Here is a 26,628-nt window from a genome sequence, read left to right as displayed (position 1 = left end):
TTGAATGCAGCATGTGGTTGTGTAGACAGGAGCTTAGCCAGAGAGGTGTGAGCCAGAATGAGCCATATTGGCACTCCACTTTTTACAATCCCTTCTTGTTGTGAGGGCCCTTTGACAAAAAAGCTGATCACAAAATATTCCCCTCCTCGGACATCCAGCAATCAACTGCAATTTACGAAAACCTACGGGTACAACCACGTATAGGGATTAGCATAACACTTAGTTTTTATACTGTACGAAGCGAGCACTCCATACAATATTAGAATGTATTTGCTCCGATAAGCCAAAGTTATTACTTAGCAAAGTCTTTCAAAACTTCACAAATTGATTTCTACTGAAAAAAACATTTCCCGAACTCGAGTTTGGTTCCAAGTGGGATTGGAACCCACCAGCGAAGCATTTCCAAAGATGGTATTCAGGACTAAATTCTATTCTGTTTACTAAATATATAATGTAGCTCCCATATCGAGCCACATTATGAGGCTTCTGCAAGGGAATTGTACTCTTTGCACTTGCTTTTAACTCTAGCTCATAATTCAGGGTTCTAAGCTGGGACCATATAACATGATGTTCATATGCCTTAATTGGGACAAACCTGGGAAACATCATATATACTTGCTGGCGGGGTTGATCTTGCTGACGTGTACCTGTGCGTGTTCACCATATTGTTCCTGTGCCCCTGGCCTTAAGCTTTGGATTGCTGTATTGCCTATTCACTAGCAGCATGGTGGCTCCCCTGCAGCAAAGTCCAGTACCTTTAACAAAGGTTAAAGGGTGATACGTGGATTAGTGGCAAAAAAAGTATTATTTGCCGTTGTGTGGTGAAGTGACAAAATTACAGCCTTTTTTAGGGGTGTATTAATTTCCTTTTTATTTACTTATTTGATCAAACAGTATGTCAGACAGAGAAGTTACAGTCCCTGCACAGGGGAGGGGCAGAGGACTAAATGTTTCTGGCGCAGGCACAGGTCGCAGCAGAGTAAGCGGGCGTGACAGCAGGGGTCACTTCCAGAAGCCTGAGCTCCCATTGTCAGCTAGATAGCAACCCAGTGGTTCTTGAAAGGTTCACTCAGTCAACCACTTCATTCCAAGTGACATCAGACGCCCGATCGCAATTGGGAGCCGGGTGATGACGCGGCTTCATCATCATCGGGAGAAGAGGGTGGCAGCTTGCGTGTGAGGCAGCAGCAGAGCCAGAAAGTCGGTACCATCAAGTCGGTAGCGTGGCCATGAGTCAGCAGAGTGGCAGCAGTTGGAGGTCGGGAGCCAAACATGCCCAGGGTAGACCACCCTCATCCCAGGAGCCTACCTGCCCAGAAAGAAGTAATGCACGGATCCACGGAGGCAGTGGTGGTAGCAGTCACTCAGTGTGGAATGTTGGGTGTAAAATCACCTACTCAGTGATGTGACAGTTTTTTGTTAAGCCGCCGGAGGAGGTGAACATGGATATTTGCCGAATCTGTGGGCAGTAGGTGACGTGTGGCCATGGTGCCAATGTTGGCACCCTGGCCCTGCGTCAACATATGCAGTGTCACCGTAAAGTGGCCTGGGAGAACATTGGCTCCAATGTGGTGGTCCAGCCTGCCGCAGCAACCGCTGCATCACCCAGTGGCATGAACCCAATTTCAGGCAATAAAGGCTCCACCACCTTAGCCGAAGGGAGCTGTCTGTCCTTTCCGTCATCTACTGATCCTGATCCTCCTGCTTCTCGCCCTCCTACTCCTTGTCATTCATTCCATCAGCATTGGATCATAGAATCGATCACCGAATCGATTGTCAAGAAACAATAGTATGCGTGCACTCATCCAACGGCGCAGAAGCTGAACGTGCTCCTTGCCAAGTTGCTGATGCTGCAGTCCCTCCCTTTCCAAGTGGTGAACTCTGCACCTTTCAGAGGACTGATGGCTTGTGCCGAGCCAAGGTGGAGAGTCCCAAGCCCTCAATTCTTTGCCAAAAAGGCAATAACACCCCTGCACAAATATGTAGAACAGAAGGTGGGCCAGTCCTTGAGCCTGTCGGTGGCAGCGCCGACGTGTGGACATATAACTACTGTCAAGGACAATATATGTCTTTACGGCCTACTGGGTAAATGTGGTTCTTTCCCAACCAAACCAACAGCTTGGCCAGGTAACACCGCTTCCGCCTCCATGTTCTCACGCCGTTGGTCTTGTGGCAATGTCCTTCTCTGCCTCCTCATCCTCCCCTGTGTCCTCAGCCTCCACTGTAGGGACAATTCACAGTGCTTCTCCAGGACTGCTCCAAGTCCTTCATCAAGAAATTGATCCCTGGCTTTCTCTGTGACAACTCAAAATCGGAACCATGGTGACCGACAACGGAAAGAACATAGTGTCGGCTCTGCATCAAAGAGGGCTCAGCCATGCACCCTGCATGGGGCACATACTCAATCTGGTTGTCAAGCAGTTCCTGAAGTCTTCCACCCATTTGCAAGACATGCTAAAAATGGCCAGGAAACTTTGCATGTACTTCAGCCACTCATAAACCGCCAAACACACCCTCCTTGAGCTGCAGCGGCAGAATGGGGTCCCCCAACATAGGCTGAAATGCAACGTTTCCACATGTTGGAATTCATCCCCCCATATGTTGGACTGACTTTTCGAACAGAGAAAAATCATAAATGATTTCTTGATGATCCAAGCAGACAGGAGTACTCCCCTGTGTAACTTTGATGTCAGCCAGTGGCAGCTCATGCATTACAACTGCCAATTGCTCAGGCCCTTTGAGGAGGCAACGTTATTTGTCAGTCTCCAGGACTTTGGGATTAACAACGTCATTCCACTGATTCATATCCTGGAACAGATGCTAGTCCATCTGGCTGGTCAGGGGACTATATGCGTGGTGCCTACATCTCACGGCCACATGAGCCGTGTGGGGGCTGAACTGGAAGAGGAGGACATTGGAGCACAAGCAATGTGTAGCAAAATGGGTGATTTTTCTACAGAGGTGACAGGAAAGGAGGAGCAGGATAAGCCGAAGGAGCAAGAGGGAGATGAGCAAGACAATGCAGATGACCCAGGCACACAGTACCAGTATACAGTGGAGATGGAGGCAGGGTGTCCCTTCGAGTCACTTGCGCAAATGGCCCGCTGTATGCTCACTTGCTTGGGTAGTAACAGCCGAATTGTCACCATTAGGCAGAGGGATGACTTCTGGCTCTCCGACTTGTTGGAGCCTGGCTAACAGTCCAAAATGGGGGCCTTTTTTGCACCCGCTGAGAGGGAGCAAAAACTGAACATCCTATGTAGTCAGTTGGCCGCTGCCTATCTGCGCCATCGCCTATCCTTTCGCAGGTCTGACTAGGAGTGCCCTCTGCGCTCTCGTTCCACTGCTATGGCTGCAGCTTTAGTGTAAATTCTATGATGAGCAGCTTTCTTAACCCGCCTAGTGAAGAAACTACTAACCAGCAGCAGCAGCTAGACCTGGAGCAGGACCTGAACCAGCAGGTAGTGGCATACTTGGACAGTACCGTGCCACCTCACATTGATGATCCGATGGACTACTGAGCAGCCAAACTGAATTTGTGGCTGTAACTGGCCAAGTTTGCCCAGGAAGAGCTGTCCTGCCCGGCCAGTACTGTTGCATCAGAGCGGGTGTTTAGGGCAGCGGGGGCCATAATTACCCAAAGGAGAACTCGCTTGTCTATGCAAAATTTGGAGAGACTGAACTTTGTCAAAATGAATCAGGCGTGGATCAGCCAGGATTTCCACCCACCAACACCTGATGCATAAGATTAGATCATCCATGCTGTGTCACCGAAACCTTGACCAGTTTCTTCTGGCTACCTGCCTCGGCTACTATTCTAATGCTGCCACCCGCCTGATGCCACACATCTGATGCCAAGTGCTCCTTCTTACACTTACCATCGTCAGCGGGTACTGTTATTGCCACCCACCTCCTCACTCTGTCACCAGTTCACTCTGTGGTTTCCTGAAGCTGCTGCCCCCTCACCACTCAGGTCTCGTCATGCTGCTGCTGTCACCTTCACATCCTGTCATTGCGCCACTCTGCTCCTCATGCTGCTGTTGCTGCTGGCACCTCCATACTATGTCACCTTGCCACTCTGTGGTCTCCTCATGCTGCTGGCACCTCCATACTATGTCACCTTGCCACTCTGTGGTCTCCTCATGCTGCTGCCACCTCCACACTATGTCACCTTGCCATTCTGTGGCTTCCTCATTCTGCTGCTGCCACCTCCACACTATGTCACCTTGCCATTCTGTGGTCTCCTCATGCTGCTGCTGTCACCTCCACACTATGTCACCTTGCCACTTTGTGGCCTCCTCATACTGATGCTAAATCAACACTATGTCACTGGGCCACTCTGTGGCTTCCTCATGCTCCTGCTGCTGCCACCTCCACACTATGTCACCTTGCTAGTCTGTGGCCTACTCATGCTGCTGCTTCCTCAACACTATGTCATTGGGCCACTCTGTGGACTTCTCAAGCTATTCTCCCACCCCCTCCACTCCATGACTGGGCCACTATTTTGCCTTTCAGCCTAGTTGACATCATCATTTATTTGACCCTTCTTCTGATCTGTCATAAGGAACGAAAAATGAGACGCACAACGGATCCTGTCTGTGTAGCAGCTGTAAGACCTGTATGGTCCCTTCAGAATTGGCTTATGATTTGGTAGCCAAAAGCAGGAGTGGGTACAAAACACAGAAGACATGCAAATATTCAATTTATGTGTCATCTTTGTTTTGGATCCACTCCAGTTTTTTTTGGGGCTTTAGCAATATTGATGGATTACTGACCAAATTACTGGCCGAATTAAGGTGGATGCTCAACAGACAGGATCCGTTTTTTGGGTGGTTATTGTTCTGACGGATCAGAGGAAGGGCAAAATAATGAGTGACGTCAACACAAACTTACTGCTGACACCCTCTCCACTCTGTCGGGGAGCTCTACTTGTATAAGCGTTTAATAGAACAGGTTCTGTAGACATCTATGTGGAATCAGCTGACGACGGTGTAAAAGGAGTGCGTTCTTTCACGCTACATTAGGATCTTGGGCCTCTGCACGGTTCTTTATACCTGGCTCTAACATTGACCTGAGTTATTTGATCAGTTTTGGCCCTGTAACTGCCTAAATAAGTAAAGTGCACAGTGATTCTAAGAGCAATGCCTGTCATCTGCGTGTCATACTGACTCACAGTAATGTTTCACTTCCATAGCAGACTCCCTATTGTTCAGTGTTCTACACCCCTATACAGGCTCTATGCAGCCAGGAAATAGCATTTTTTTAAAGCGATTTGCCGCAAATAAATTCGGATCAAATCTTTTCGGAAAATTCAGCAAACTGGCAGAATCAATTTTTTTTGAAATTCGGTTATCTCTAATGGTGACATTGAAAATAAAAAAATCACTTCTTAAAAATGGTTTAATATAAAACATTGATTTAAACAATGTTAAATTCTAATGACCATTTCCCTTTAACAAATGAATTCTGATTACAGTATCTAATCCACAAAAAAAACTAGTAAATTAAACGGATTGTACAGCGCTTCCATATTGATGACCTATCCTCATGATGGGTGATTAATATCAGATCTCTCAGGGGTCTGATCTCTGAGATCCCCATAGATCGGCAGAAGAGGCAGTACTGGTCATGTGAGGTAGCAGCACTCTTCACTTAACTGCACGCCATCTAGCTTATAGTGGCGGTGTGGTATAATTACTGTAGTTAATTTAAACTGCTTACTAGTTCACTTGCTTGTTTCACCGATTTGATATTGGTAACCTATCCTGAGGATAAGTGATTAATATTGTAGCACTGCACAACACCTTTGATGTTCTCTTTCAACCAAGCTAAAGTATTGACTCTCCTTAGGGAGAACCAGCAAGAATGCAGTGCTCCATGAGAAGAATATACAAATAACTTTCTACTAAAAGGAAGAAAACTGATTGGAATATTTTATTGTAAGTCTATTGCATAGTCAAACATGACTGTGGTATTATCAGACAAACTGTTTCAGCCTTGTGGTCCTCATCAGCCCTCAGCTATGGTCAGGTTAGAGGCAGCTTTCTTCCTTTTTGAGGGACAGCTTCTTAGTAGAATCATTTTTATATGATGCGCAGATTAGTGACACAACAAAACCACTGCTCTCCAGGCAAAATATGAACTAAACAAAACTCACTAGAGCATACCAAAGTTCCCGACAGCAAAGATTTTTTTTACAAAATAAATAACTTAGCAAAATCAGGTAGTTTTGAGAGACGTTGCTTATGATTCTTGTCAAAGGAACATTTATTATCACAGCTGTACAACACATTTGTAAGATGTCTCTGCAGAGCTGTTTTTCACTCACACATAAATTTGGCTACAGAATTCACAGGCACATTAAATTTAAATGCAAATCCAACTTTATTATCAGAAGTGTCGTAAAATTGCTTTAGTAGTTTCCAAGTTGACAAAAAATATTGATATTTTTTAAATAAAATTGTTGTCAAACATGGACATATTTTCTATATTGGCTTATATAAAAAAATAGCTTTAAAAAAAACATGTGTAAAATTTGAAAGGCTTGGGAAACTCTGCAGTGCATAACGTCATATAATAGACTTCCGCTTCATAGTTTGTGGATCAATATTTTATTCTCTGATTCATTTCCCGGAAAATGGACCAATAAAGTATTAGCATTTGCCAGAAATCCAATTACTATCCAAAAATTTGAGAGGACTTGACCTATTCTTCATCAAACTTTGGGTAGCTATGTATCCACACTTACACTTGTGTTGTATTTAATTAAGGACTCCCGTTCTTCGTGAAATAAATTTAATACAATATCATGACAAGTTAGCAAAACTGAAAAGTTTGTGGGTGGTCACGCATAGGCTGCATTCACAGGACATTGCATTCACATACAAATGGATTCAAAATGGCCATTAAAAACGGACACGCTTTAAATTTTTTATGGCCATTTTAGATTAGTATGTGCATCCATTTTCTGGCGGTATATCCATTTTTAATGACCGTTTTGAATCCATTTGTATCAGTTTTTAACTGTCGTGTAAAAAAGGCCAGTAAAAAGGATGTTGTTCTATTTTTCTTTAGATACCAACCTCTGCAGTGTCCTCAGTATATTTTTTGCCCACCCTACAGTGCCCTCCGGACATCAAATGGCCCCCATAGTGCCTCCAAGTAGGAAAAATTGCCCACATAGTGCCCCCTCAGTATAAATAATGGCCACTTAGTGCCCTTTATTATATATATTTGTGCCCAATTGTGCCCAAAAGTATATAACTACCCCCCATCATCATTTACTTGCACACGATGGAACATTCGCTCCTTTGCAGAACCTGCACTACCAGCATGATGACGTCACATCATGTAACATCAATACACTTGGAGAATCAGGTCCAAAACATTCAGTGAGTGGTGTTTTTGCCATTGCATGCAAGTGAATGAGGTGATTTTTTTGTTTTTGTATTTGTTTTAATCCCTGTATGGCTTTTGGTGCACCTATTTTTAATGGCCGATCTCAAGGAGGTCCTTTTGGCCATAAAAACATCCAAAAATAGAACTTGGCCTGTTCACAGGCTGTTAAAAAAAAGCCATGTGAATTCCCCAATAGCTTTTAATTGGTTCTAAAAGGGCTGTCACAAGGTTTGTTAACATGTAGCCATAGGCTGATAGCAGAGACATCCTGTGAGAGAGCATCACAATGTCATGCTGGTCATAAGTTGAATGGATTTTCCAGGAGTAGAGTATTGATGGTCTATTCTCAGGATAGGTCATCAATATCTGATCTATCTGGTGGAGCACCGCAGGCTTTTCCTAGACCAGTTATGTCACATTCATAGGTCACATGGCCTATATACAGCTCAGTCCCATTTAAGTGAATGGGTCTGGGTTGCAATATGAAGCACAGCCACTATAAAATGCACAGCACTGTGCTTGATAAGCTGTGAGGAGCCCTGTGGCTTCTTCAAACAGATGATCTGTGCAGGCACAAGCCATGAGGGATGCAAGTAGTTACTACAATAGACATGTCAAGAGAGGTGAGAAGCTCTTTTTCATGAATAAAACACAATTTATACCAAATATTTTCCCACAAAACTATATATGTATCAATCAGCTCCACTTCTGATCTACAATGGGTGCTGCCCATAGATTTTAAAGCAGCATTTTCAAGGTGACAGGTTAACTTGAAATTACATCCACTATTTCCCTTAATAAGTGTCCAAAATAAATAAATAATGCGGCTCACCCCCAAAAAGCAATGCCTCATATAACTCCATGAACAAAAAAATAAAAAAGTTATTGGGAAACACAGATAAGCAAAGTGGTTAGTACGATCACATAAAGTAAAATACTGTGCATACTAGAAAAAGGTTCTAACAAATTGAAATAAAATGCTAAAACAAAGTTAATTAATAAATATATTTTTCCACTATCTTAGGTCAGTTAGGTCCACATTTGCCTGGAAAATACAGACAACTACGATATAGACAGAGAATAATAAATAATTTACTGTTCCTGGGGCCTTACCATGGTGATCCGGGCACTGGTGTTGACGCCACAGGCTTGTTGATTTTGGCCACGCAGTCCTCTTCACTTGACATCTTCAAAACATTATTCTTGAATCCGACATATGAAAAAGTTTAATGAAGAGCATAAACCAACAAGTCAAGCCTATTGTAAAATTCAGACACCTATTATTACTTAACCATCCTTTCAATTTCTTAAGAAAAGAATGAAAGAACAAGTTATTTGATTTCAGATGAAATTGTGTTTTATGAAACACATCTATTTAATTACCGTTATTAATTGCAAACTGGCATAATGCAAAGCAATTACTAGTGAGACATAATAATGATGTTGGAAAACAATTGTACAGCTGAAATCATTTTCTACCCTTGACACGAGGAACCCATCGTTTTACCGTCTGAAGTTAAAAATAAAACAAACCTTTTCATCTGTCTTGGCAGCGTTATTTTTTCTCTCTGAATGTAAAATGAATGCGGTTGAACAAGTTGCCCTGTTTGCTTCTTTACTTTTATCTGTAAAATAGGAAAATTGTTTTTATTGAAATAAAAATATATATAAAGAAAACAGATTATATACATGTTTCATGATTGAAAATATTTCACTGTATTACTAGACTTTGATGTGAGGACACAACTGATTGAATAATTTAAAGGTGTACTTTATCTACACCATAAATAGCTGTCACTATTACTTTTGATAACCCCCCCCCCCCCTTTTACATGCACTTCATCCAGTCTTTTATCTAATGTGAACGGCCAGCTTACAGTTACACTTTAAAAGAGGATAATTTGCCCTTTATAATCTTAATTTAAATTTGGGAGCTTTAAACTATTTAAATGGTCACTGCCCCTTCAATAAACTTTGCATAAATTGATAGAATAGGTGAATATAGGAAACTTTGCAATATATGTTATCAGAGAAAATTGTCTCTTTCTCCACCCTTCCCTTCCTAAACTAACAGTCAGTGCTGAATCCAGCTTGAGTAATAACACAGATCAAATGCTACCTATAGAAGTCTATGGAAAGTGTAGGAGGAAGTGCAGAAAGACATAGACACATGCTACCCATAGTAATCTATGGGGGGGGGGGAGTTCAGAGAAATAGAAACACATGCTACCCCTAGAAGTCTATGGAGAGGGGAGAGAAAGTTCATACACAGACACGTGCTATCCGTAAAAGTCTGTTAGGATATATTACAGTTGATTTATTTTGCTTACATAGCTCCAACATATTCCACAGTGCTGTACAGATATTATCATTACTTGTCTCACAATCTAAGTTTCCTATGGGAGGAAACCAGAGTACCCGGAGGAAACCCATGAAAACAGTGGGAGAACATACAAATGCAGATGGTGCCCTTGGTCAGATAGGAACCTAGGACCCCGACTCTGCAAGACACTAGCGCTAACCACTAAGTCATTAGGATGCCCATTGCAGTTTCCTCTTTATCTGTGCAATGTTCGTTGAAAGCTCAGTCCTTATATGTTTTTTAGGAGGGGAATGATAATTTCTTTGTAAAAGAAACCAACTATTTTCTATTGGTTTATAAACGGTAACAACGCGGTCACTTTGAGACTCTTTATTGTGCTGTGTTCTTTTGTTTGGTAAGAAAAAATTACCATAAATTACAAAAGCAATGCAGCAGAAAACCCCTACTGCAAGCAAACCTACTACTATCCTTGCAGATCAGATTTTCCTTTTACAATGGATTAAATAACTGAATACAGTATATCTACTATATTATATTCTATGTACACAGATATTCTGGACTATCATTTACATCTCCCCTATTCTTTTCACAGCTATATTATGTGGCCAGAGTACGTTAGGTTTAGAGATGAGCGAATTGAAGTTGACGAAGTAGAATTCGATCCAAATTTCAGAAAAAATTCTATTCGCACTGAAGCCGAATTTCCTCACGTCATGGATACGTAGATTTATTGTTAAATCATGATGTCATGGATACGTAAATTTATTGTTAAAAATCATGGGACCTAATTCATTATAAAAAATCATGCTACTCCTGATATATAAATTTGTAAAATCCGTGTGTATATGTTTTCATAAAATCATGGGGTGCAATGTATAAGAAATTATGCTACATTTTATATACTTAACCATGGTGTGAAATTTATGAATATTTGTATGAAAGTATGGAATCATGTTTACAGCATTATCAGCGTAGACTCTGTATTTATCTTCCTTTTTTTATTTTTATTTTCTGCTGATTTATTTTTATCCATTTGTTCTCTCCTCAACTTCTTTTTCACCTTTATTTATTATTTTTTCTTTCCCCCCCCCCTGTATGTATCCCAATCATTAGCCATGCATATTCAGCGGTCTTAAGGCATTTCCGGACTTTATACACCTTATGTAAATCCCACTAAGGGTTAAGACTATTCGCCATATGTTTGGACGGGCTCTGGTATTCTCTGAGCCGTTCTGGCAGGTTCGTTGTATAGGCTGATATAGCGCTTGGCCAGGATGCGCTGTGCGCCGGGTCACGTGGCGACGCGGCTACGTTTCCTTGGGAGGCGGGCTGGAACGCACGTTTGCGTTCCACCCCTCCTCCTGATGAATGCGGCGTCTCCATGATGTCCTCGGCGTACATCATCGGGCACAAGCGCTCGATAAATAAGTATCAGCTGAAGCATACTAATTAAAGGTGTAGCTGCATGAGGGGTATAAAGGGGGAGCCATGGCCTCACTCACATTAACCTCCTGACGAAGCTGAGGCGAAACGCGCGTCGGGGTTCCTTCCAGCCCTGTGTTCGGTGCCTCCACCCTCCATCATGTCTGTGGGTATGTTCACGTCCCCAGTGGATATCTTTTGTGTGGGAGTTTGATCGTACAGCCTGGTATCCTTGATTTACTGTATATGGGCAGACTGCATCTAGACGTATCTGATGGATGTTATGTGACTTCGTGCTCCATTGTATCATCATTTTTTGCTGTATTTTGTCACACTATAACCTCTCCCTGGGTTGTGCAGTGAGTTGAATATCACAGACACTTGTAGTGGATGTTTACTGACACTCTCTACTGGTGAATCACCTCACTGCACATCACACTGACATGTTTTTCATCTGCTTGGTGGGTGTTTGAGGCACCGACGGGGGGGACTATTGTTTCCAGTCTGTTTTGCTGTTTATTCTCCATAGCATATCTGTGTACAAAATATTTTATGAATTTTGGTGATCCATTGATGATCTAATAAAGTATTTATATTTCTACTGGGCATTCTATGGTTGTTTTTATAGCAGCATTTATAGGTTTATATGATTGGTTCTCTGGTTGCCCTTATTTACGGTATTATAGTGAGGCCTTTTTTCTTCCTTTTTCGGTTCCTCACGACTTTGCTGCTGTTGCAATACGGCCAACTTGCGGCCACATAATGCGGGCCACTCAAGCTTATTCGCTCTGCATTGTTAATCACATTGTTTATCATATTGTCACGGCCACGGTTATGGTCGTGACTCCTTGGGAGCCGCATACAGTTGCCCGCGGTTTGGGTAGTTGTTTCAACCGCAGCTTGAGGCATGATGTTGTTTGCCTCAAGTGCGGTTGCCGCGGACAACAGCTATGTTTGCGGTTCTCTTGGAGTTGTGTGCGTGTGTGTATGCACGTTTGTATGTCTGGTGTGCACTTTGTGTTCTGGTGTGCACTTTGACACTGTCCCTTCACTGCGGCTGCCCGTGGCAACGTTTGGTATGTTGTACATGTGGTGGCACTGTCCCGGCCTTCGGGCTGTCTCCCAGGACGGCTGCCACCCATGTCGTTGCCTGCGGCAACAGCCACAGTGTGATTAGTTTGGACACTTCCCCTATATGTGTGTTTTCCCTTCTGTGGTGCTGGAAGGGTTAACTCCCTTCCCAGTGTGTGTGTGATGTCACTGGGTGTGTCCGACTGTGGGGTGTGGCTTCTTGGCCTATATAGCCTGAGTGTGAGCATGGCTCAGTGGGTTGCTTCAGCCATGCTTGCTGGAGCAGCCTCCTGTGACCTCCATCTTCCTTGCCAGTGAGAGCCACCCCTGTGGTCATAAAAGTATTGTCTTGTTGTTGATGTCTTTATGTGTGTGTTGTTGTATGTTGTTCTGTTGGGACCTTCCTATGTTTTGGTGCAGCTCACGGCTCTGGATTCCTGTCTGCTCAGGGATCCAGTCAGCATGGCTGTGGCAGGTTGGTGGAACTTGGTGTTCGCCTGCCATTCCCGTGAGGCTGTTTATGTCCCCCTTTTCCCAACAGCTTCGCCATTGAGACTCCTGCTCCTCCGTGCCAAGGAGGAGTAGGTCGTCTTACCCAGCTCCTAGCTCAGGGATCTGCGGAGGGTAAGACAGGGCTCCGAGGTTCCTGCGCATGGGTCCTCCTACCTTAAAGGTCAGCCCATGCAGGTTAGGAGTTAGGGTCAGGGTAGGGATGTGTGAGGAGGTGACCTGCTCCCTATCCTGTTCTCATGGCCGAGTAGCCACTACACCACCTGGCATCGCACGGCTGAGGGTTTCCCCCATCCTCAGCCGTGACACATATTTCCATGTGGTCATTATCAATGAACACCTAATAAACAACTCGGTTCTTACTAGTTAATATGATAATGCTGCCACTTGCATGGCTGCAAAGTGGGAGCATCCCAAATTCTGCAAGGTTGGCCTGTGTGTTCATACCCTTCGGCTACCTACACACTGGTGCAGGCTGTCTTGCAGAAGTTCCGCACAGAAATTCCTGTGCACTCTAAATCCACACTGAAAACTAAAGATGAGCGAATCGAAGTTGACGAAGTGGAATTCAATTCAAATTTCAGAACAAATCTGCACCGAACACTAATTTCTTTACGCTTCATGGTAACAAATCAAATTTTTTTCTAAAATGGCTGCTAGAACTATGGGAACGAGGGATCACCCACAATGCCATGCATGCAGCCAATCAGCAGCCAGCCAGCCCTGTGATGTCACAGCCCTATAAATAGCCACAGCCATCTTGGATTCTGCCATTTTACAGTGTACTTAGTGCAAGGAGAGATGTCAGCAGGTGCTAGGTACAGTGCTAGGAAAGACTTCATTGTGAAAGATTAGTCAAGGTGTAGGGAAAGAATAGGGAGGCATCATCTATACTATGAAAGGAGAGCGGGGTGCAATAAGATAGTGTACAGCCTGGGTAATAGGAGCAATTCTATTACATCTTGTTGCACTAATTGGGGATCCAAAATAGTGTTATACTGCACTATATGATACATCACTAATTCCAGCAAACCTTGCTTGTGATTGGGGTGCAAGTTCTGTGTGATACAGCCATTTACGGGGTGTATTAATACAAAAGATACATACGTCCTATTAGCTGTTCTGCGTTGATTTTACATTGTTATTTTTTTTATTTTTAGGGGGAAAAAATGAGGGTGTATTAATAGGAAAAATAATATGTGTTTTTTTTAGGGGGGGGTTCATTAATAAGAAAAAAAAAATGTATATTGGGCAGACTAGATGGGCCAAATGGTTCTTATCTGCCGACACATTCTATGTTTCTATGTCTTAAATGTCGTTCAACGGTGAAGTTACATTGTACTACAGCCATTTACATGCTGTACTAATAGGAAATATACATATGTTCCACTAGTCGTTCTGCTGTAAATTATGATTGTTATATTTCTTTTTTTGAGGTGTAGTATTAGGAAAAAGAATATGTCTTAATTGCCGTTCTGTATTGAATTGTGATTGGTATATTTCTTTTTTTGGGGGGGAGTTTATTAATAAAAAAATATAGATATATGTCTTAATTGCCATTCAGCGGTGAAGTTACATTGTACTACAGCCATTTATGTGGTGTATTAAAAGGAAATATACGTACGTCCCATTAGCCTTTCTGCTGTGAATTGTGATTGGCCCATAAGACGCACCTAGGTTTTTGGGGAGGAAAATAAGAAAAAAAATTTTTTAACCAAAAGGTGTGCTTTTGGTGGGTTTGGAACTAATGGTGGTCTGTATAAGGCACTATTATGGGGGATCTGTGGATGGCACTATTACTGGGGATCTGTGAAGGACACTTTTATGGGGGGATCTGTGGATGGCGCACTGTTATGGGGGATCTGTGGATGACGCACTGTTATGGAGGGATCTGTGGATGACGGACACTGTTATGGGGGGATCTGTGTATGACGGACACTATTATGGGGGGGATCTGTGGATGACGGACACTGTTATGGGGGATCTGTGGATGACCGACACTGTTATGGGGGGATCTGTGGATGACCGACACTGTTATGAGGGGGATCTGTGGATGACAGACACTGTTATTGGGGGATCTGTGGCTTGCACTGTTACAGGGGGATCTGTGACTTGCACTGTTACAGGGGGGATCTGTGGATGGCACTGTTAGAGGGGGGATCTGTGGGTGGCACTGTTATGGGGGATCTGTGGGTGGCACTGTTATATATGAGCCATCCACAGTCCCCCCACCCCATAACAGTGCCATTCACAGACCCCCCAGCCCATAATAGTGCCATCCACAGACCCCCCCACCCCTTAACTGTGCCATCCAAGGATGTTCTTCATAAAACTTCATCCACAGATCACCCCTCCGCCGCTCCAGTATACAAATATAAAATGTCTTATTCAATTAAAAGTGATTAAACATGCCCCCCACTCCTAATATTACCGTACATCCTAACACCTTCTGTAGAATGCAGGCAGGCAGGCCGGGCGGCCGGCGTGTCACTCACTGACGTCACTTGCCTGCGCCGCCTGCTTCATTGATAAAGTAGGCGGCGCAGGCACGTGACATCAGGGAGTTACGCTGCCGCCCGCCCGGCTTGCCTGCCTGCGTTCTACAGAAGGTGTTAGGATGTACAGTAATATTAAACGTGGGGGGGCATGTTTAACCACTCTTGATTAAATAAGACATTTTATATTTGAATAGTGCAGCACTGGAGCAGTGGGGCTATAGTACAGTGACTGCACCACCCCGCCGCTATTGCCGGCCCCCAGCTCCTCCTCCCAGTCCCTCCCCACTTGCTCTTACATCGCAGCCTGCGATGTAAAGGGGTCAGCATTCACCCCATAAGACGCAGGGGCATTTCCCCCCCCATTTTGGGGGGAGAAAAAGTGCGTCTTATGGGGGCGAAAAATACGGTATATTTATTTTTTGTGGGTGTAGTAATAGGAAAAAGACTACGTCTTAATTGTCATTCTGCAGTGAATTGTGATTGTTATTTTTTTTATTTTTTTTGGGGGGGGGAATTTATTAAGCAGGAAAAAAATATGTCTTAATTGCAGTTCAGCGGTGAAGTAACATTGTACTACAGCCTTTTTTGGGGGTATTATTTTAATTTTAATTTAATTATTTTATTATAAAGTATGTCATACAGGTGAAAGGCCTTTCAAAGAAAACGTGCACTGGGCAAAATGTTTCTGTCACAGGCAGCAAAAGAAGGGGGCGTGGCAGCAGGAATCCCAGCGAGAGGACTGAGCTCCCGATGTCATCTAGCGGTCGTGTCTTGACCAGCAACCCAGCGGTGTTTGAATGGTCCACTTGGTCTTCTACTTCGTCGCAAGTGACATCAGACACCCCAGGCAAAGGGTCGGTGGGTTCATCAGAGCAATGCTTAGTTGGCATGGCCCGGGAGCAGGCCTTGTGCCCTCACCTGTCCTCAATCTGCCTTTGTCCTTCTCTGTTCCCTCTGCTAGAGAAGTAAAATATGCCGTAGGCTCCGCTCCACTGACGTGTGGAGGTGTAACTACGGTCAGGAAAATACATGTCCTTTAAGGACCACTCAGTGACTGTGGTTCCTGCACAGGCACACCAGCAACTTGGCCAGGTGACGCCGCTTCCGCCTTCATGTTCACCGTTGGTCCTGCGACAATGTCCGCCTCTGCCTTCTCATCCTCCACCGTGTCCTCAGCCTCCACTGCAGGGACAATTCACAGAGCCCCTCCAGCATACCACATGTGCAGGGCACGGCGGTGTCACGCTGTTCTGCAACTTGCCTGGGTGAACGGAGTCACACAGGGGAGGAACTGCTCAGTGTCCTTTATCATGAAATCTAATCTTGGCTTTCTCTGCGACAACTCAAAATTGGAACCATGGTGATCGACAACGGAAAGAACATGCTGTCGGCGCTGCGTCAAGGAGCTCTGAGCCATGCAAACTGCGTGGCACACATGTTCAATCTGGTTGTAAAGCGGTTCCTGAAATCTTCCATCCATCTGCAAGACATGCTAAAAATGACCAGGAAACTTTGCATGCACTTTAGCCACTCATAAACCGCAAAGCACACCCTAATTGAGCTGTAGCGGCAGAATGGCATCCCCCAACTTAGGCTGATATGCAACGTTTCCATACGGTGGAATTACACCCTCAATATGTTGCACCGACAATACAAACAGAGAAAGGCCATAAACGATTTCTTGATGATCTAAGCGGACAGGAGTACTTCAATGTCAGCCAGTGGCAGCTCATACATGACACCTGCTGATTGCTCAGGCTCTTTGAGAAGGTCACGTTATTTGTCAGTCGCCAGGACTACGGGATAAACAACATAATTCCACTGCTTCATGTCCTGGAACAAATGCTGGTAAATCTGGCTGGTCAGTGGACTGGAGATAAGGTGCCTAGATCTCACAGCCACATGAGCCCTGTGGGGGCTGAACTGGAGGAGGAGGAGGACATTGGAGCACAGGCAATGTGTAGTGAAATGGGTGGTTTTTATACACAGGTGAGAGGAGAGGAGGAGCAGGAGCAGGCAGAGAAGCTACAGGGTGATGCGGAAGATGAGGCAGAGGAACCACCATGGCAGTATGCAGTGCAGATGGAGAAAAGGAGTCCCTCCGAGTCACTTGCACAAATCGCACAATGCATGCTAACTTACTTGGGTAGTGACAGTTGAATTGTCACCATTTGGCAGAGGGATGACTTCTAGTGCTCCACCTTGTTAGACCCTCACTACCAGTCCAAAATTGGGGCCTTTAATAGACCCGCTGAGAGAGAGGACAAACTGAACTACTATAGAGACATCCCATGGAGTCAGTTGGCCGCTGCCTATCTGCACCATCATCTATCCTCTCGCAGGTCTGACCTGGGGACCTTTAGTGCTCACTTTCCACTGCCATGGCTGTGGAAGGTAGGAGCAGTTCCAGCTCCATCAGCAGCAACTTGAGTCTAGAGTTGCTGATGAGCCGCTTTCTTAACCCGCCCAGCGAAGAAACTACTCACCAGGAGCAGCAGCATCTAGACCAGGAGCAGGACCTGAACCAGCAAGTGGTGGCATACTTGGACAGTACCCTGCCACCCCACATTGAATATCCACTGGACTACTGGGCAGCCAAACTGAATTTGTGGCTGCAACTGGCAGAGTTTGTTCTGGAAAAGCTGTTCTGCATGGCCAGTAGTGTGGCATCAGTGCTGGTGTTTAGTGCAGCGGTGGCCATAGTTACCCCAAGAACAACTCGCCTGTCCACCCAAAATGTTGAGAGACTGACCTTTGTCAAGCTAAATCAGGCATGGAATAGCCAGGATTTCCACCTACCAATGCCTGATGCATCAGACTAGATCATCCATGGTGCCACACAAATATTTGGACAAAAGACATCGGTTTCTTTTGGCTACCTGCTTCAGCTACTATTCTGATGCTGCCACCTGCATGATGCCACACATCTGATGCCAAGTGCTCCTTCTTTCACCCACCATCTTCAGCTGGCACTGCTATTGCCACCCACCTCCCGACTCTGTCACCTTGTCACTTTGTGGTCTCCTGATGCTGCTGCCACCACCACACTATGTCACCTCGCCACTCTGTGATCTCCTAATGCTGATTCCACCTCCACACTATGTCAGTTTGCCACTCTATGATCTCCTTATGCTGCTGCTACCTCAACATTATGTCACCTTGCCAATTTGTGGCCACCTGGTGCTGCTGCTGCCACCTCCACACTGTCATTGTGCCACTCTGTGGACTCCTAATGCTGCTGCTGCCATCACCACACTGTCATTGTGCCACCCTATGGCCTCCTCCTGATGTTGCCGCCACCTCCATATTCTGTCATTGTGCCACTTTGTGGCCTCCTGATGCTGCTGCTGCCACCTCCACACTGTCATTGTGCCACTCTGTGGCCTCCTCCTGATGCTGCCGCCACCTCCACACTTTGTCATTGGGCCCCTCTGTGGTCTCCTGATGCTGCTTCCACCTCACCACTATATTATAGGGCCACTCTGTGGACTTCTCATGCTGTTCCTACCCTCCCCACTTAATGACAGGGCCACTATTTTGCCTTTCAGCCTAGCTGACATCATCATTTATTTGACCCTTCTTCTGATCTGTCAGAAGAAAGGAAAAATGAGACGCACAATGGATCCTGTCTATGTAACCGCTGTAAGGCCTGCGTGACATGGTACCTATTGTGCATCAGAATTGGCTTATGATTTGGTAGCCAAAAGCAGGAGTGGGTACAAAACACAGAAGACATGCAAATATTCCATTCATGTGTCATCTCTGTTTTGGATCCACTCCTGTTTTTTGGGGATTTTGCAATACTGATGGATTACTGACCAACTGCAGACTGCATGAAGGCAGATGCTTCATAGACAGGATCAGTTTTTTGTGTGTTATTGTTCTGAAGGATCACAAGAAGGGCAAAATAATCAGTGATGTCAACACAAACTTACTTCTGACACCCACTCCGCTCTGTCGGGGGGGCTCTACTTGTATAAGCGTTTAATAAAACAGGTTCTGTAGAAATCTATGTGGAATCAGTGAATTGGTGTAAAGGGAGTGGGTTATTTCATGCTATAGTAGGATCTTGGGCCTCTGCACAGTTCTTTACCTGGCACTAACATTCGCCTGTAAGGCTGAGTTCACACTTGAGTTATTTGGCCAGTTTTGGCGCCGTAACTGCCCAAATAAGTGAAGTGCACAGTGATTCTAAGAGTGACGTCTGTCATCTACATGTCATACTGACTCACAGTATTGTTTTACTACCAAAGCAGACTCCCTACGCGTGTTACTGCAAGTTACAGTGTTCTACACCACTATAAAGGTGTCACGCTGCGGGTCACTGTGACAGCTTTGGCCGTGTAAGCTGGCTGCATGCCCTCTTGTGTACTGGCTGCAGGCTGTCTGCTGTGTATGTTGGTTGCTTGGGGCTGCGTGCTGGCTGCAGTGTTTTATGGAACTGCTGCCTGTGAATGTTTGCTCTCCCTGTGTCTGCCTCTCTGTGCAGTTCTTATCACTGTTGACTTGCAGGCTGGCTGCAGGCTCCCTTGCGTACTGGCTGCAGGCTGACACCTGTGTATGCTGGTTGCTTGGGAGTGCATGCTGGCTGCGGTGCACTGTGTGTACTGTGGCCTGTGTTTGTGGATTCTCGTGTCTTCATCTCTGTGGCTCATGTCTCTTGTGCCGCACAGGCTGGCTGCATGTGCTTTGTGTACTGGCTGTGGGTATCCCCATGCATGCTGGTTCTGTGATGCGTGCTGGCTGACCATTGTTTTGCTTTGAAAACGATCTGTATTTTGTGTGGGTCAGATGCAGAACCATTCACTTCAATGGGGCAGCGAAAGATGCCCGCATCAGTTTGTCCATCCTGTTACACCCGTAAAAAATATAGAACATGTTATTTTCTTGTCTGCATTACTGCATTCCATCATGGGCCAGATGTTTTGTTCCGCAAAATGTGGAAGGCACATGGCCGGTATCCATGTTGTGTGGATCCGCAATTGATGGACCGCAAAAATGGCCATGGCCATGTGCATGAGCCCTTAGTCATTTCTTCAGTGGGGAAAGGAGAAACAGATGGCTTATGATCAACCCTACCAGGCATTGTGACTGGATAAAGAGTTTATTTTAAAGGGAATATATCACCTTTATTTTAAAAGCAGATGGTGACACATGCTATTTTTTGGTAATCTGTTTTTATTTCCTCATTATAGATTTTTTTTCTGTTTTCTATACAAAATTATGGCAGCAGCAATATTGCCTAAGCATTAGTGTTGATCGCGAATATTCTAATCGCACATTTTTATTGCGAATATTGGCACTTTGAGAATTTGCGAATATCTAGAATATAATGCTATATCTTCGTAATTGCGAATATTCTAGATTTCTTTCACCAGTACCCATGATCCTTCACTGCTTCTTGCATGTGGGCCAATGAGAAAGCTGCAATATCTTTGGACTTTAGGAGTAGTATTGATCGCAAATTTTTGTATCGCAAATTTTTATCGCGATTTTTCCAATTGCCGATTTTCGCAATCAAGAAAATAATGACTGGAGATCACAAATTCTCGAATTTGCGAGCATATGACGAATATTCGCCCCAAATATTCTCAAAATATAGCCAATTTGAATATTGTCCCTGCCACTCATCACTGCTAAGCATTTAGAGATATTACAACAGCCACATGAGCCATATAAACCTGCCGAAGGGAGATGTTCATTGACTTTTATATGAGAGCGTACTGATCATGCTCTTTGACTTTCATCGAGGTCACAGTGCAAGGAGGGGGAGTAGGGGAACCGTGACTTTCACCTATTGTGGTGGATCCTGTGTTATTTATATACCAGGTGGACGATAAGGTAGTAACATGATCAATTTAAAAAAGCCCCCAAAAAACAGCACATATGTAAAAATAGATTTAATGTACAATCTTGGGTTAGACAGTAAAATACAGAAAATACATAGGGCCAGATTTATCATTAGCTCAGGTCAGAATAATGGAGTGAAAAAGTCCCCAAAAAAGTCCCAAACGCTAAAACTGCGCACAAATTTGCGACTTTTTTCTGCTCTACACTATGCTCGCCAGTTTTCTGAAAGTGGGCGTGTTTTCTTATGTATGAATGAATCTCTAGACAGATTTACTATTGGGACTATTTAAAAAGTCGCAAAAAAGTCGCAATTTCACTCCAGTGAGGACCATGCTTATCTTATGAGACTTTTTAATAGAACATGCGACTTTTTCATAAAAACGTGCGACTTTTTCATAAAAACTTGCGACTTTTGTAAAGCTGCTTACTGACGGATAAACTGCTACCGTCAAACCACATTTATTACAGTCTTAAAGGGCCGATCATAAATCTGACTTTAGCCATATGTTAAAGTCAGAGTCATGATAAATCTGGCCCATAACGTATTATATATGTGAAAATCCAAAAATGCTGTGTTAAGGACACGAAGGGGGCATTTATCATTATCTATAGATCAGTTTTCTGAAATACAAAGGTTGAAGATTTTTTCAGGTAACATTTTGCACAGGAATTTGCCTCTTGTTGCTGTTTTGAGCTCTCATCATAACTTTTTAAAAGTGACAAGCAATATTTGGACGGCCTTAGAGGTGGGATGCGAAGTCCTACACCTCAACAGATTTACCATATGTAAGAAATTGAAGTGAATTAACGCCTTCTGATAACTAGCCATTTGCTCTTCTGGTGCCTCCTAATAAATGTGGTGCAGATTAAAACTGGTGTATGAAATTCCACTTTTAATATATTCTCTCTAATTTATGCTACTTTTATGTTATTCCTTCTATTCTTCATACATCAATACGTTTCTCTAGTAATAACAATAGTAACATATTGGTCTTGCAAAAATTATCACCTGCTCAGTGAATCAAACGCTTTGAAGCAGAACCCTTAATTACATTCCTCTGCCCAGGAGGAACATTACAGGCTGCTAATCATCCTACCGCAAAAATTGCGAAACAAAATTATTCAAACTTTAACCTCTCTTGTACACAGGGGGAAATTGGTCCTGGATCATAAATTTGATGACTGCAATCTTTTTATTGTTAACATGCAGAATGGGCTCCATCGTTCTTAAGATCTAAATATAACAAAGAAAAAGCCTCTTTCTGTAATTGGGCTTAATGGATATTTGTGACCTCTGCTAGGCACTTATTTTCTTTTGAAAGTTATAGTTCTATCAAGTTATAATGACAAAGTTTTATAGCGAAATGATGGAGAACCATTAAATAAATGTACCTGTATCAACTAGGATGCTATGCTACGCCTTCTGTCAACAGTTTTGCACCTATGACACTGGCTGACCTGTTACATGTGCGCTTGGCAGCTGAAGGCATCTGTGTTGTTCCCATGTTCAAATATGCCCGTATTGCTGTCTGGCCCTGTCAATCAAAGTGCAGAGGGTGTGGCAGTTGCAGAGAGAGTAGAGTCTCTAGATGTAATGGTAATGCCCCCATTGCAACTAGAGGGTCATTTATATATATATATATATATATATATACTGTATATTAAAACTTCAAAACTTCAACTTTAAAACTTCATATTCATATGCCAGGCACACATGTAACAGCTTAGCCAGTTTCATAGCTAAAAATCTTTTGACAGATACCTTTTAATGCTACATGGACATCGAAAACGATGTGCGTAAATACTGTATACACCGTAGTAATATTTTATGCAATTATTTAAAAATTGTAGCGTTTATATCTTTTTATTCATTGCATTGAGTAAATATCCACAGTACAGGTATACAAAGTATGGTAAGGCTACTTGCCGGATCCAGCAAAAACGCAGATGTGAAAGTAGCCTCAGTGAGCCCTTGAATTGAATAATTTGGAGATGCTCCTTCAGAACCACCTTCAGAACCACCAAACATTTCAAACATTTCATCTAATAATATGCTCACAGTGTTAAGAAGTAACTTTGGACCATTCCTCTCTGGTTCCTCTCTGCAAATGTGTTTCATTTTATCAATATTTCCGGGATATTTCTAGGATACCTTATGGGCACAGCTGTCTTCAGGTCATGCCACAGAATTTTAATAGGGTTAAGGTCAGGAGTCTTCCTTGGTCATTTCAAAACACACCTTTTTCCTTTTCAAACCATTGTTTCATGTATTTATTGTGTGCTTTAGGTAATTTTCTTGTTGCATCACTCTATGTTTCTTCAGCTTCAGGTCATGGATTACTGCCCTTATATTCTCTTGTAAAATGTTTTCATACTCCTTAGAATTCATTGTTCTATCAATGATCGCAAGGTGTCCAGGCCCTGAGTCCGTAAAGCAGCCCCAAACCATGATGCTCCTTCCATTATGCTTCACAGTTGGGATGAGGTTTTTGCGTTGGGTTCAAGTGTTTATTTCCCTCCAAATGTAGCCTTGTTAATTTGGCAGTAACTTCTTCATTCATAAGACCATACTTGGATTAAAAAGAACACTGGATGACAACAGCAAAACAGCATCTGAACCGTGAAGCGTGGTGGAGGGAGCGTCATAGTTTAGGGCTGTTTTGCTGCCTCGGAGCCTGTATGCTTTAGGCCCCCTGCACACGATCAGGATTGTGTGCGGATTTTCCGCGCGGATTTGCGTGCGGAAAATCCGCACCGTAGGTCATGTACATTGTATTCTATGAGAATTTGAAATTCTCAATGCACACGATGCGGATTTTTTCCGCGCGGATTTTGACCTGCGGTGCGGATTTTAAAATCCGCGACATGTCAATTAATTTTTTTTTTCCTGACCGGATTTTCTTAATTCACTTAGTGAAATCCGCATGCAGAAAATCCGCACCGAATCCGCACCAAATCCGCACGCAAATCCGCATGCAAATCCGCACCAATTAATGCGGATTGACCGCACGGATTTGCCTGTGAACACCTGCGGATTTCAGTGCGGATTCTCCGCACATGAATCCTGAACGTGTGCATGTAGCCTTACAAGGAAATAATACTGCTCATACTGCAAGTATGGCAAGAAATAAACAATTTATTTAAAAAGCACAGCAATCAACCACTTTCTATAAAGGTAATTAGTATCCTAGGCTACGTTCACCTTTAACCAGAGAACAGCCTGCTGGATTGCCAGATACTGCCATTCACTGCTAGACCTCATGAGCTATAATGGATTTCAGCTGCCTTCCGGCATGAGTGCTGGATTTCATCTCGACCAAAAATTTGAATGCAACAGTTTTTGTGTGGCTAAAATCCGGTGCTCAAATTGAAAAGCAGCCATATCCCCAACGCATCCCATTATAGTCTATTGGGTCCACCGGTGAATAGCAGTATCCGGCAATGCCGGATCTGGCAAACTCCAGCAGGCTGTTTTCTTCTTGAACAGTTTTCCAGATTAGAGTAACAGTGATGCAAATGTAGCTTAACAAAAATAACTAGATATCAAATGCGGAGTATTTTTGAGCACTCAAGCTTCTTTTGGTAAATGCTATAAATGTTACTCCATTGCTTAAATGTTTTTTTTTTTTTTTTTAACCTATAACTACATATTCTGACACCTAATGAATTAAGTTAACAGTAGCAATAAACTTTTAGTTGACTTTTTCTATGATTTTCTTTAATTTTTGTAACCCTTCTGCCCAACTACAGTTTTGAAAGTGGCTGTCTGGAAGGTCTTGCTTCTTGCTTACTGCCAAGACAGAAGAGTTTCCTTCTCACCTTCTTCACAGATGGGAATTTGTTGAACTGAACCTCACTTAGCGATTTATTTCCAGCACACCTTCATTGTACTAGCTGTGGGTGACGGTGTGTTAGAGAAATCCACCTTCAGCAATTTAAGTAGTTAAAGCACAATGGAGTGATTTATTATTTATTCCACTGAAGACCCAATAGACATTTCTTTTCAGCTGTGCTGCTTGTGGCTTTGCACTTACATAGAGATGATCAAATATTTGTGTTATGTACATTTTTGCATGATTGTAGAATTTTGTTATATATTTTTCTGCTAGTTTTGGACTGGTTACTCCTGTGAAGCAGTGGATTGTAGCTGCAATGCACTGTGGGACCTTATTACCCAGAGCCTTAGAGCTACCTTGAGGTCAAACTTATGCTCCCCAATTCAAATTCTGTAACGGGCCCAACCCTGCCATATACCATTTATAACACTGGTGTATTCTTATGTGACAGAGGGGTCAGTGGAACCCATTAGGAACTAGTTAACAAAAGGTAAAAGGGAGAGAACCACTAACAAATTAAATTTTTTGACAAAAATTGGGGTGTCATACACTTACTCCTTTTGCACTTCATTTCAGTATGCCACATTGTTTTAACTCAGGCATCCTCAAACTGCGGCCCTCCAGCTGTTGTAAAACTACAACTCCCACAATGCCCTACTGTAGGCTGATACCTGTAGGTTGTTTGGGCATGCTGGGATTTGTAGTTTTGCAACAGCTGGAGGGCCGCAGTTTGAGGATGCCTGCTTTAACTGAATGTTGCATATATTAGTTACGTAGTTTACTGGCAAAGTTAATTTATTTATTGCATGATATTTTACATGCCTATTTGGCTAAATTTGAGATTTAAAGGTGTAGCCTACAAATTTCCCTCAGGATAGATCACCAGTATCAGATATGCAGGGTTACAACACCCAGGACCCCTGCCGATCAGCTGTTAGAAGAGAACTTTAGCGATGCAGCCTCTTCCTAGGCCAGTGACACTGTACATCGGTCACATGGCCTAATTGCAGCTCAGCCCCATTCGAGTCAATGGGGTTGAGTTGTAATACCAAGTACCGCCACGATACCATGTACGTCTCTGTCCTTGGAAAGCTGCCAGGAGTGCCTCCCTGTAATAGCTGATCAGCAGGAATTCTGGGACTTCTACCCCTGGTGATGTGGTAATGATGGCATATCCTAAGGATAGGTCATCATTATTTTTTTATCTTTTCCAGGATAACTCCTTAAAAAAAAATTCCCTACTCTGACCTTGCAGGACCTTTGAAGAGAACTACAGTATACTTACCTGCTTGCAGCTGCTTGAATCCAGCTCTATGGGTCCTAATCAGGACCAGGACTACAGTTAGGTGAGGGTAGACACCCACCTAGGGCCTCACCTTCCTACCGGCAGGGGGGTCGCATTTTGTCTGACAAAAATAAAACCTTTCTAATCGTTAATAATGAACACTTCTATTGTGAAGGGGGCACATGGATATTGGCGTCTGATCTGAGGGAGGGACAGTGGCACATAAATTTTGGGGTCTGATGTGAGGGCTGCAGAGATCTGAGGTAAGAGAGTTTAGGGGGCCACATGAATTTTGGAGTATGATCTGAAGTATGTAAGTATTTGAAGGAGGGAGGGTGGCACATACATTTTGGGTTCTGATCTGAGGAAAGAGGGTTTATGGGCCACATGAAATTTGGGGTCTGATCAAAGGTCTGCAGGGACATGATGATTTAA

General features: G+C 43.6%; 1 protein-coding gene across 1 annotated transcript in view; it reads right to left on the bottom strand.

Annotated features, from left to right (window-relative positions):
- TCERG1L (transcription elongation regulator 1 like) overlaps positions 1-26,628 on the bottom strand; it is a 324,890-nt gene that overhangs the window by 39,110 nt on the left and 259,152 nt on the right. The window contains exons 7-8 of the mRNA XM_044299170.1: positions 8,932-9,023; positions 8,512-8,600 (exon numbers count right to left, since the gene is read on the bottom strand). Of these exons, the coding sequence (XP_044155105.1) occupies positions 8,512-8,600; positions 8,932-9,023 (181 nt within the window). The remainder of the gene's footprint in view (positions 1-8,511; positions 8,601-8,931; positions 9,024-26,628) is intronic.

This window comes from Bufo gargarizans, chromosome 6, assembly GCF_014858855.1.
Source record: "Bufo gargarizans isolate SCDJY-AF-19 chromosome 6, ASM1485885v1, whole genome shotgun sequence".
Classification (NCBI taxonomy): domain Eukaryota; kingdom Metazoa; phylum Chordata; class Amphibia; order Anura; family Bufonidae; genus Bufo; species Bufo gargarizans.
This window is presented reverse-complemented; position numbering and strand designations above follow the sequence as displayed.